The following is a 12353-nucleotide window of genomic DNA, read 5'->3' as shown; positions in this document are numbered from 1 at the left end:
CCTGTTAGGGATGGTCTAGGTAATACTTAGTCCTGCCCTCATCCTGTAGGGGACTGGACTAGAAGACCTCTCGAGGTCTCTTCCAGTCCTATGATTCTATGCACCTAGCATATGTTGAAATTTGCAGCTAGCGCAAGGAAGGCTTCAAGCCACACATATGCAGCACACATTTTATACAAATAACTCCAGGCAGTTACTAACTCATGAATAAAACTGAAGAAAGTTTGGGGGAAAGTGTGGTGAGCAGGGATCCTAGAAATCAGTTTGCCATGGAAAAATACAGAATTTGCATCTTTACAGAGAATCTTTAGTTTATACATTGAGATAAAATAAAATTAACTAAATTTTACTGAAAATACCAGTATCACTTATTCAATGCATGCAACCTCCCCCTCTTGTGGTTGATTTTTGAATTAGCTTTAAATTTACATAACTAAAAATACTCCGACAGCTTCTGGTTTGTAGAAGTTACTCAACGGCGGATAGGGGTTTGTTTTAATGCATCTCAAATTTCACTTCAGCCTGCAGATGTACTTAAAGTTATGAAAAGATGCCGAAAACTTTAAAAATCACCCCTAAAGACCATCTCACTCAGTCTGGCAAGGACAAATTTCACATTGATGGTAATGTGCTGTTCTGTACTGTATGGAGCAAGGCTGTTGATTACATTAGAAGGCAGACAACTGTAGAACACATGGGAAGTGCTAAACAAACTAAATGAAAATGAGGCTGAAACACTGACAACAGTAAAGAAACAATGCATCACGACTGGATCGTTCCAGCGTTTTTACAACAGCCAAAGAACTGAGTGAAACTGTCACCTCAGATTTTGTTCAAATGTGCGTAAATGCAGACATTCCTCCGCACAAATTGGATTTACCTGTTGTCAGAGATTTTTTTGAGCAAGCTCATTAAGTGCCATTCCCAAGTCAGATCAATTGTATTCCCATTACTTACCAACTCTTTTTGAAGAGAAAAACGGTGCCTTCTCAATGACCTGAAAGGAGACTCTATTGCTATGATTGCCGACAAAACAACACTTCCAAAATAGACCAGTTTTCAACATTTTATTTCAGCTGCTCAAGGTAGATTCTCCTACGCACGCTGACATTACCACACCACAGCTTGTAAAGACAGTGTACCTCAGCAAACTTATGTACGCCACTGTTTCACAAGCCTTGATTTCTTGTATGGTGGAATTCAGCATCCCGTCACTTGATTGAATATTAGCATTTGTAACAGACAGTGCAAGCTACATGGCAAAGGCTTGAAATGATGTGCTTTGCAACCTGTGGTCAAACTGTGTTCATATTCATTGCTATGCACATATAGGCGCTCTGGAAAGAAATACTTGGCGAGATACCTTTAAGTGGATCGCTTTGAGATTAAGTCAATTTTAGTAAAGTCTCCAGCTCATGGTAAACGACACTTGAGATACCTGAGTAAACAGAATGTTGATTCACCAACACTTCCACCTAAACCAACTGGGACCAGGTGGAATACATGGTTCAATTATATAAAATACCATGTACAGTACTACCAGTTCTACCATGGGTTCAAGGAGCATGAACAAATGGAACATGGGGATACATCTGTTTTGCAGGAACTAGCTAGCCTGTTAGCAGCAGATGTGCAGGCAGACCTGAAATACATTGCAGAGAACTGCGGACACTTGGTGATAGTACTGGCTGTTTTGCAGTCCTAAAAACACCAAATACACAAAGTGTACAAAATTTTCCTGGATTTAATTTCATGGCTGGAGCATCTTGCATCAACTGAAAATGCGAACAGATTTGCAGCTGCTCAAAGCACTGCTGATAAATGGAGACAGTACAAGCTAAAAAATAAACAACCAGCACTTAATTTTCTCTGTGCTGTTCGTGCACTGGATCCAAAATGAAGATTGTGAAACTGCAGTTAAAGCTGAGTGTATTTAGGGATTGTCAAAGACTTAATTTGGAGACGTTGAGAATCCCATTTACTCTGGATGGCTGTTGAAGATCATGTTCCTAACCTGGCAAAACACGCAATGGTTCCCCTCCAACTGACTGTAAATTTAGCGGATGTGGAAAGAAGTTTCAGCAAACTCAGGGTTCTTTTCTCTGCTCAGCGCCAACGTCTGAAAGATGAAAATGTGGCTGGAATGCTGCAACTCTATTTTTAACAACCAGGACTAACTCAAAGTGAGTGATATTAATATAAAAGTAATTTTTGCTTTTTTTTGGTGCATTTAAAAAATCCTGAAAATATAGAATAGAGACACAGAAGTATTTAATTCTATTATGAGTGATGGCACCAGTAGGCTTTGAACTTGCTTAAAAATTGTAAATTTATCAATAAAACATTGTTCAAATATTGTTTTTTGGGAAACATTCTTTTTTTCCATTTTAATCATGGAAAAAACAGGATTTTTGTTTTTTTATCAGAGAATTTTTGTTTTTTAATCGTGGAGAACTAGGAATCCTGGTGATGAGTTACAATCTGATAAAACTGTCAGTCTCTCAGTGGAAGTCCAGTAAGATCTAATTAATAAGGAAATGGAACCATATAGTAACAAAATGAAGTGAACTGCACTATTGACACTAACAACCTAATTTCCCTCCTACCCCCAACACACCTGGAATACATGACCAATTCTCCAAATAGATGTTTTTCCATTTAGAGTAGCATACTGTAAATTTTGTTGCAAATGTTTCAGGTACTCCCTGGCATGCTTGTACACTCTGGAATTTAAGAGTCATCTTAAGCACTATGTTCTCACTGCACATTCATTAGAATCTAGCCCTTAAACCTCCTTTTTAGAAATCAGTTTGTTTGGAGGCATTAAAAATACTAAATTTAAGGACTTAAAGCCTGCATTTGAGTACCACGTTTAATTTCACTAACAAAAGAAACATGTTCTTGTAGTTAAGGCACTGACTACCACTCAAGACATCTGGTTCACCTCCCAGCTCTGCCAAACACTTTGTGTATCTCTTTGGGCAAGTCACTTAATCTCTGTACCTCATTTCCTCGTCTGTAAAACAGGAATATGTACTGCCTCTTTACCACCCTTTGTTTTATCTCTGGAGAGTAGGAGGCATCTCCTATCCTTAAATATGTACAGAATCATAGGAAGGGACGTCAAGAGATCATCTAGTCCAGTGCCCTGCACTCATGGCAGGACTAAGTATTACCTAGACCATCCCCGAGACGTGTTTGTCTAACCTGCTCTTAAATATATAATATGAGTATATATACACATTGCCTAGCATAAGGAGGCCTTGATCTTGGTTGGGACATCCAAGTGCTACTGTCATATAAAAGAAAGTTGAAATACACAAACTGAAAATATGATTTTATTTGGAAGTTTATCAAATACGTCTGAAAGAAGATGACAATCTTACATTCAAGCAAGGGACTTTTGGACTCTTCAGTCTATTTGTCATTCCTTTCTCTTTTTGGCTTGGGGGTCTTGTGACAATTGAGATAATTCACTCTCTTCATCTACATCACAGTGTTCTCTTTTCTTTCTCTTAACCTTTTTATGGTCACTTTGGTAACCACTACAGTCACTTCCATAAAATACAGGTTTCTGCTTTTCTTGCTTATGCTTTTTCTTCTTCTTTGGCTTTTTATCATAAAATCCATTTATTCTATCAGCATTTTGCTCTTCTGCATCTTCCACCACAGTAGTATCTGCATGGTCTGTAAGCTCTGTGTCATTTTCTAACTCACAATTCCTTCTGTCTCTTTTCTTGTGTTTTTTCTTTGGTATTTCATCTCTACTGTTCGTATCTTCAGTTACTGTTTCAGGATATTTGGATTGCATACTGTGAAGGAACATACAAAATAAGCAAGAGTTTACAGAATGAGATCTCTAAAGGTATTTAATACATCATGATAAGCTTTGCTGAAATGCAATAATTACATGGAGCACATAACTGAAGACTGGGAGTTGTGCTAAACCCACAGCAATTCAAATAGAAAAAAAAGATTAGGGTCTTTTAGTAACAAAAGGAACTTATGACCTGTTAATACATGTTCAATTTCCACTACTTGGTTAGTCTCTATTCTGTTAAAGAATTAGCATTAGTTCTTAAATTCCAGTTCCTCCGATTAGTATTATCTGTCACTTGGGTTCATTCTGATTATTTTTCCTTTTCATGTAGTTCTCCTCTGATTCAGTATTCTATTAGGCAAATACACGCCAGATTACTTAAGCACATAAATGAAGAGTATGGAAATAGCTGTAGTCTGACTACATAGATGATCAGTACTAGACAACACAGGACATGCTTAGTTCTTCAGACTCATGGGAATGCAGCTGAACTATCAAGGAATTTAATACACCTGACAAGTTATAACTTCTAGTGTTTTAGATCATGATTTCACTAGTCTAGTAGAGACCACTATACTTGTAAGATAAGGGAATAACCACATTGATGAAAACAATGAAATAACAAACAACCTTCAGAATCCAAACAACGGTTGCAAATATAGTCATGAAGATGAAAAAAGTAGCTGTCTCTAGGCAACTTCCACATATTCTGTCTAAAAAGCACCCACTGAAGTTGCGAAGTCAGATATTAAAAAAAAAGTATTAATTCAAAATTGAACACCAAAATTCCCTGGCTCTGTAGCCATGTAAGTTCTCGTATGAGTACAAATATTAAGCCATGGAAATCTGCTTGGGAATCTTGCTGAAAACACAATATTTACAGATGCTGACAGATTAGACTAGCTCTGATTGGTTTAGGTAAATGATTTATGACCATGATCCTGTGCGGGTTAAACCTGAAAACTCATACTGCACATAAATATTGTTTAAAAATGAATCTAGACGCTGAACAAGACATTCTATAACTGCATGCAGTGAGTGATATGCAAGTCAAGTTACTCACATTAAAAACCTTGATTTTAAAATATTTTAAACATTTTGGATTAATCCACTTTAACACAAAAAGTCTCCAAAAACACACAAAAGTATATAATATAAATCATCAGAACCCCACGGATCTGAAATGGGGCCTGTGCTGTTCATCATATTCACAAGTGATCTGGAAAAGGGATGAACAGCGAGGTGGCAAAACTTGCAGATGATACCAAATTACTCAAGATAGTTATGTCCAAAGCTGACTGCAAAGGGACCTTACAAAACTGGGTAACTGTGCAACAAAATGGCAGATGAAATTCAATGCTTTTAAGTGCAAAGCAATGCACACTGGAAAACATAATCCCAGCTATACACAAAAAATGATGGGCTCTACATTAGCTATTACCACTCATGGATAGTTCTCTGAAAACATCTGCTAAATGTGCAGCAACAGTCCAAAAAGCTAACAAAATGTTAGGAACCATTAGGAAAGGGATAGATAAGACAAAATATAATGCCACTATATAAATCCACGGTTTGTCCACACCTTGAATGTCGCATGAAGTTCTAGTTGCTCCATCTCAAAAAAATATACACATTAGATTTGGAAAAGATGCAGAGAAAAGTGATTACGGGTATGGAACAGTTTCCATATGAGAAAATATTAGACGGACTGGAACTGTTCTGATTAGAAAAGCTGACTAAGAGCGGGATATGACAGAGGTCTATAAAATCATGAATGGTATGGAGAACATGAATAGAGAAATGTTATTTATCCCTTCATATAACACAAGAACCAGGGTCACCCAATTAACCAGGCAGCAGGTTTAACATGCAAGGAGTACTTCACACAATGCACAGTCAGCCTGTGGAACTTATTGTCAGGGGATGTTGTGAAGACCAGAAATATAACCGGGTTTAGAAAAAAGAAAGAATTAGATAAGGTTGTCCTTCAATGACTATTAGTCAAGATGCTCCGGGATACAACTCTGCCCTTCAGGTGTCCTTAAACCTCCAAGTGCCAGAAGCTGGGAGTGGACAACAGGGGACAGATCACTCAAAATTGTCCTCTTCCGTTCATTCCCTCAGAAGCATCTGTCACTGGCCCCTGTCAGACAGGGCAGTGGGATAGACCGACCATTGGTCTGACCCTATATGGACTTCATTAGCAGATTTTTAAATCTGACTTAAAATATAATATTCATAGCTATACGGGGAGAAAAAAATCAGAGTTAATGCAAGACACTGATTTTAAGTATTATGTTTTTAAATAAATCCACTAAATCAGCTCAGTTTAAAAAAAATCCTTTAATATAGCACTGTACCTGTCTTTATTCAGTCTCCCCCGAATGAAGAATACTCCAGCAGCGTCGGAATCTAAATGCAACACTTCAAATTCCAGTTTATCTCCTATTTTTAACCCAAGGTCTTGCCACTGTATAGCTGACATTCTATCAGGTTTAGGGATTGAAGCATTGAAACACCCATGTATCAGACAGCCAATATGACTTGGGGCCACTTTATTGATCACACCCTGAAAGAAGAAAAGAAAACCATGTAAGAAAGACGATACTACATTTAAGGGCCACAACTTGTAAGAGACCTTCATTCCTCCACATACTGTAAATTTGTCTGTAGATTCTTGTACATAAGAAAGTTTACACATACAAATCTACACCATCAAATGCATGGCAAATGGGTTTAGCACTTGTACAAATGGAAGCCACATTTTAAAAACTGTTGCTAAGTCTTTCAAATTAAAGATAAAGAATTAGGCCACTTCTACACTAGCACTTGTGTCACTCAGGGATGTGAAAGCCCGAGTGACTTAAGTTTCACCGACAGAAGCACCGGTGTGGACAGTGCTATGTTGGCAGGAGATACTCTCGTGCCGACACAGCTACTACACTCATTGAGCTGGTTTTATGATGTCGACGGGAGAGCTCTCTCCGTCAGCATAATGCGGCTACATGAGCGCTCTTTCAAATAGTCTACATGCTTTTTTGAGGTGTGTGGAGGGGAAAGGCAAATATACAATTTGTTAAGAGAATTTTAAATGTTCTATTTCCATAAATAGCACTATTACTATTGGTGTTCTATTTGACATTCTAACACTTATTTTTCATCTTCAGGCCCACTAAGTCTCTAGATCAGTGGTTCTCCTCGGGCTGTAGGCTGCTTGTGGCCCAATCAGCACACAGTTGTGGCCCATGTGACATCCTCAGGGCTGTAAGTAGGGCAGGAGGGGCACCTGCCCTAGGTACAGAGCCTGCAGGAGGTGCAAAAAATGGGGCGGTGCAGAATCAGGCCCAATATCACCCCCCACCAGCAGGATCAGGCTGAGCAGCATCAGCTCCCTTCCCCCCAGCAGAACCCAGCAGCATCAGCAGGAGGTCACGGTGCTCAACGCCCCTGCACGATTGCAGCTCCAGTGAACCCGGCACTAGGAGTGCAGTGGCAAGCAGGCAGGGCATGCTGAGCTACATACAGCCAAGATAGAAAGCCAGCAGGCATGGAGAGGAAGTTGCAGGGGGCTAGGCCTGCAGGGAGCAGGGATGCAGCCAGGGCATGGGCGGCAGATTCTAGGTGGAAGGACTGGTGGCATGGGACGGTCCCTCGATGGGGGGCTAGATGCCCCTTCCCCAGAGACTGCCCCTCTAGCATTTTGCCATGGACAGGGCACCCAGTCTCTGCGGGGCAGGCACGTGTGCCAGCCCAGTGTTGGGGCTAGATGCTGGGGGGACAGTTGCAGGGAGGTTGGGTGATGGGGGTGCAGTCCCTGACTGGGGGAGCACCCTACACTCTCTCCATCTTTGCAGACAGAGTCCGCACCCATGGTCTCCGGGCACTCAGCACAGTCGCACCGCTACACTTACTCTAAATTAATTTTAGCAGTTAATGTTTTGACTTATTTTGCTAATTTAAAATGCTCTTAGTGGACATTTGCCACTGTTGAAATGAAAGCTACTACACTGACTTGAATCGTATTGCTGTCATAACACAAATACTAAACTTTTTTAAAAAAAGATGTACAGGTAGTAAATATATTGTGTGGATGGGGCCCACGTAACACACAGAAAGCTGCATATGTAGCTCTCAGTGGTAAATAGGTTGAGAACCGCTGCTCTAGATAGTCTCTCCACAGATACGTACAGCGGCCTGAGAGCAGAATTTTTCCTAGAGTAGACTTTAATCAAAAATTGCCAAAGCTGGAACAGAATGTTAATATATTAAACTACTGTGTCTAAAAAATGCAATGTGTCAATGTGAGTAGGCCAATATTCTGACCTACTTTTTTGAATTCTGAAGCTTGCAAGCATTCACACAGAGGTATGTTTGTGTTAAAGCTCTTAGGAGATCCATATGCCTACTCTTTATTTTGAAATGCTCAGGAGCAAAAATTCTGCATTTTGTTCTTTTCTGCAAAGAGAACAGAATCACAATAGAGAGCACTTCATAACCACAAATACTTGTGCCTATGATTATTGGACAAGACTCTGCATTACTTTAGGTATAAGCCTGTACCAGCCCTTCTTTGGGAGGAAAAAACACACCTACAGTTGAGAGAGAAGGTGGGTGAAGTAATATCTTTTATTGGACCAATTTCTATTGGAGAGAGAGAGAGAAGCTTTTGAGCTACACATAGGCCAGGTCTACACTACAGACTTATATCGATAAAACTACGTCACTCAGGGGTGTGAAAAATCTACACACAAGTGACATAGTTATACCGACCTAACCCCCAATGTAGACAGCGCTATGTTGACAGGAGAGCTTCTCCCATCGACATAGCTACCGCCTCTTGCAAAGGTGGATTAACTATGACGGAAGAAGCTTTCCCCATTGGCTTAGGAGCATCTTCACTTAAGCGGTACAGCAGTGCAGCTGCATCAGTGCAGCATTTTAAGTGTATACCTGCCCAGAGCTCTTCCTCAAATCTCGGGAAAGGTACTAACAGCGTCACAGCTAAATACAAGATTGAACCGATAGTGTAGCATAAGTAGTTAGCATATATCCTAAGGGACCATTCAATGCAAAGTGGCCCATTAACGCCCTTGCAGTCATAGGACAAAAAAAGAGGTTAGTGGATTACAGACAGCTGTAATAAACCATAAATCCAGTATCTTTATTAAGAGCATGATTTTTAGTGTCTAGCAAAGTTATGAATTTAAGCTCCTAGGTTTGTCTGTTGAAAGTATTATGCAGATTTCCTCTGCGGATGAGGACTGATGGGTCACATATAGACGGACTGAAAAGTGTTCAGCCACAGGCGATACAGTGTTTTTGTCTTATTTTCCTGTATGAGAGTATAGTGATTGTCTGGTTTCACCCACATAGTTGTTAGTGGGCATTTAGTGCACTGGGTGAGGTACATGGCCTGTTATGACAGACACGAGTAGGACCATGGATCTTTAAAGGTGGGCTGTGGAGTGTTGATCCTGGTAGCAGTGGAGATAAGTCTGCCAGTTTTGCACCTGTTGTTCTGGCAGTGCTTGGTGCAGCTTTGAGTTGGTTTGTCCTGGTCTGTGGGGGCCTTGCTTCTGATGATGAGCATGGAGCAGTCTGAAGACCAGAAGAGGAGATTCAGGAAAGATTTCTTTCAGGATGGGATCCGCACAACATACATTTCAAGATCCTTGGGTCCTACAGATGTCTATCACAACTACTTATGCTAAACTGTTTAATCTTGCATTTAGCCATGACACTAAACACCTTCTCTCCCCCCCCCCGAATAGCTATGTAGCTTGAAAGCTAGTCTCTCACCAGCAGAAGTTGATTCAAAAACGATACAGCCTCACTCACCTTGTCGCTCTAATACTGTGGGGCGACACTGCTAGAACAACATTATACCTACAGTTGATAAGTTAGCAGGAAAAACAGATTCAGTAACAGAGATAAGGTAAAAAGGAGGACTTGTGGCACCTTAGAGACTACCAGACCATAAGTTTTCATGAGCTACAACTAGCTCACGAAAGCTTATGCTCAAATAAATTTGTTAGTCTCTAAGGTGCCACAAGTCCTCCTTTTCTTTTTACAGATACAGACTAACACAGCGGCTACTCTGAAACCAGAAATAAGGTAGTTCAGTATTTGTCTACTAACTGTAACAGTACCTATTTAAATTCAATTGTTCAATCTACTTAGTAGCTAAGCTTCACTTACTACAAAATACAATAAAACGTAAGTATTTTTACATACCACAAGCTTTTTTCCTTTCTTGGGAGTGAAAATGACAAAATCTGCTTCAATGTTAAAATGGATGAATCCTTGGTCATCATAAATATCACCTAATTCACCCACTACTCTGATGTTATCATAAGCCACTGGCACACCGCTGAGGCTACACAGGGAGAGGAAAGACCAGGTGTTATAATGTTTCTGACCAACACGGATACTGCAAAATCAACACGAACTTGATGGGGGGGGGGGGGGGGGGAGAGGGGGACGAAGGAAATTCCTCCACGTTCAGGTCTATGCCCCGCTGGGGCTGCGAGGGGGTTGCTGCTGAGGTTGGCCGAAGGAGGGCTCCGCCACACGGGGCCCGTGGCGGAAGGGCGAGAACGCGCGTGGCGTGGAGACCAGGTGGCTCTCACGCGGCGGCGGGGGGGCTTGCTCCGTCTCTGAGCGCTCGGTGGGGGAGGGGAAGGGCTTGTACCCGCGGGCCGCACCTCTCCGAGTATCTCAGCAGCTCGCCGTCGAGCTGCTCGCGGATCCCGGTGCGCTTCCGGTTCAGGTAGCGCGGGGCCAGCGCGATGTGTCTCCGATGCGGCGCCGCCACCAGGCACGAGTAGCGGCTCCGCACCAGCCGGCAGGCGGCCGCGAAGGACGGGATCTCCGGGCAGGGCAGCGGCCGGGCCGCCGAGTGCGGCAGCTCCACGGTGGTCCCCAGGTTGCCGCCACAACTGTCCGCTACGCTCCGGACTGCAACCGTCCCCCTGCTGTGGAGCGCGCACATGATTCACTCTGGCGCTCCCTGACGACGTCACACGCGAGCCCTCCTGGAGGGGAAGTGACGTTTCACGCCGCAACTAAGGGTTGAGCAGGGCAGCCATCTTGTGTGGATTCCCCGCTGCAGTTGTGTGGATGTGGAGCACGTTCCGGCTGTAGGTTACATTAGACACTTGCGTAGGGCACCGTCCCAAGGTGGGCGGAGCGAGCGGAAGCTTTGTCATCTGGGGCCACGTGGGGCGGGGCCCGGAGATGCCCTGGTCAGTCACACGGACCCCAGACTAGCCACCCCGATCCGTTGCCGCCTGATTCCTGTGCGCGCGCCACGAAGTCTCGAGTGACCCCGCGCGCGCCTAAGCGACGTTCCCCGGCATCCCGCGCAAGCGCTGAGCGGAGCGAGCCTGAGGAACGCGTGATCCCAGCCCCGCGCACTCTGGTCGCTGCCCCGCCCCTGCGGTGGCCGGCCGCGTGCATTCCCACACATCTCGTGGCGCTGCGCCCTGTGGCGGCGGGGCTGGGGGGTACCCGGCTCCCGGCCAGTCCGCCCTGCCCAGCACCGCGTCTCTCTCCCGGGGCAAATGGGGCGGGCAGCCCCCGCGGAGATACGTCAGGCGGGCTCCGGAGCTTGCAGCGGCGCCACCTCCTCCCCGCGAACCAAGGCTGCCCTGCAGCGCGGCCGCCACAGCCCCCCGTCCCCGAGCTAGCCGCGCTGCGGGGCCTGGAGAGGAAGGGCTGAAGGCGCTGCCAGCCCCTCCCCGCCGCGCGGCCTCCCTGCCCTTTCCTGCCAGCCCTGGCCACTGGCCGGGATACTGGGCTAGCTGGACCATTGGTCTGACCCGGGATGGCCGGTCTTATGCTCTTAACTGCAGAGCTCCGGCTTGGGACAGGTTTCCCACCCCGTGTGACATCCTTAGCGCGACCTCCTCCCCACTGTAGCCGCAGCTAGGCGGAGGGATCCCTATGGCAGAATCCTTCTGTCAGCCACCTAGCTAACGCCTCTCAAGGGGGTGGATTTACTACAGCAGTGGAAAAACCTCTTTTGTCACTGAGGTGTCCACAGCAGCAGCACTGCACTTATGCCATTGTAGCCCTTGTACCATAGTGTAGATGTACCTAGAGATTCACAAGTTTTTTCTTATTTTCAGAATCGTAAATAAAAAGGTACTGTAAGAGTAGTATGCCCCACCTGTGGGGTCTGGCCCACTGACGGTATGCAGTAAATCCACTGAGCATTTTTAAAAGTTAGGGCTTGGCTACACTTGCAGGTTTAGAGCGCTGGGAGTTAAACCAGCCTTCGGAGACCGCAGCAGGGAAAATGCTGCCGAGTGTTTACACTGTCAGCTTCAAACGCACTGGCGTGGCCACATTAGCAGCTCTTGCAATGCCACAAAGAGCAGTGCATGGCGGTAGCTATCCCAGTGTGCAAGTTGCTGTAGCGTGCTTTTCAAATGGGGGAAGTGGGGGAGTGTGACGGAGTGTGTTGTGTGTATGTGGGGGGAGAGACAGTGTTTTGGGGAGCAGAGAGTGTGTCAGCATGCTGTCTTGTAAG

General features: G+C 44.2%; 1 protein-coding gene across 1 annotated transcript; it reads right to left on the bottom strand.

The window, feature by feature from the left end:
* Positions 1-3322: 3322 nt before the first annotated feature.
* On the bottom strand, positions 3323-11175 carry POLR1F (RNA polymerase I subunit F). The gene is made up of 4 exons (XM_037890574.2): positions 10525-11175; positions 10055-10196; positions 6181-6389; positions 3323-3812 (listed from the first exon to the last, which is right to left on the bottom strand). The coding sequence occupies exons 1-4, from the start codon at positions 10809-10811 to the stop codon at positions 3425-3427; spliced, it is 1026 nt and encodes a 341-aa protein (XP_037746502.1). The 5' UTR covers positions 10812-11175; the 3' UTR covers positions 3323-3424.
* Between the last annotated feature and the right edge of the window lie 1178 nt (positions 11176-12353).

Source organism: Chelonia mydas, chromosome 2 (assembly GCF_015237465.2).
Source record: "Chelonia mydas isolate rCheMyd1 chromosome 2, rCheMyd1.pri.v2, whole genome shotgun sequence".
Taxonomy (NCBI): Eukaryota; Metazoa; Chordata; order Testudines; family Cheloniidae; genus Chelonia; species Chelonia mydas.
Note: the sequence above shows the minus strand (reverse complement) of the source record. Positions and strands in the feature narration are given on the sequence as shown.

Coding starts and splice junctions, on each gene's coding strand:
- POLR1F (XM_037890574.2), bottom strand. CDS start 10,811: ATGTGCGCGCTCCACAGCAGGGGGACGGTTGCAGTCCGGAGCGTAGCG. Junction 10,197..10,524: donor CTGCTGAGATACTCGGAGAG/GTGCGGCCCGCG, acceptor CTCCCTGTGTAG/CCTCAGCGGTGTGCCAGTGG. Junction 6,390..10,054: donor AGAAAGGAAAAAAGCTTGTG/GTATGTAAAAAT, acceptor TTCTTCTTTCAG/GGTGTGATCAATAAAGTGGC.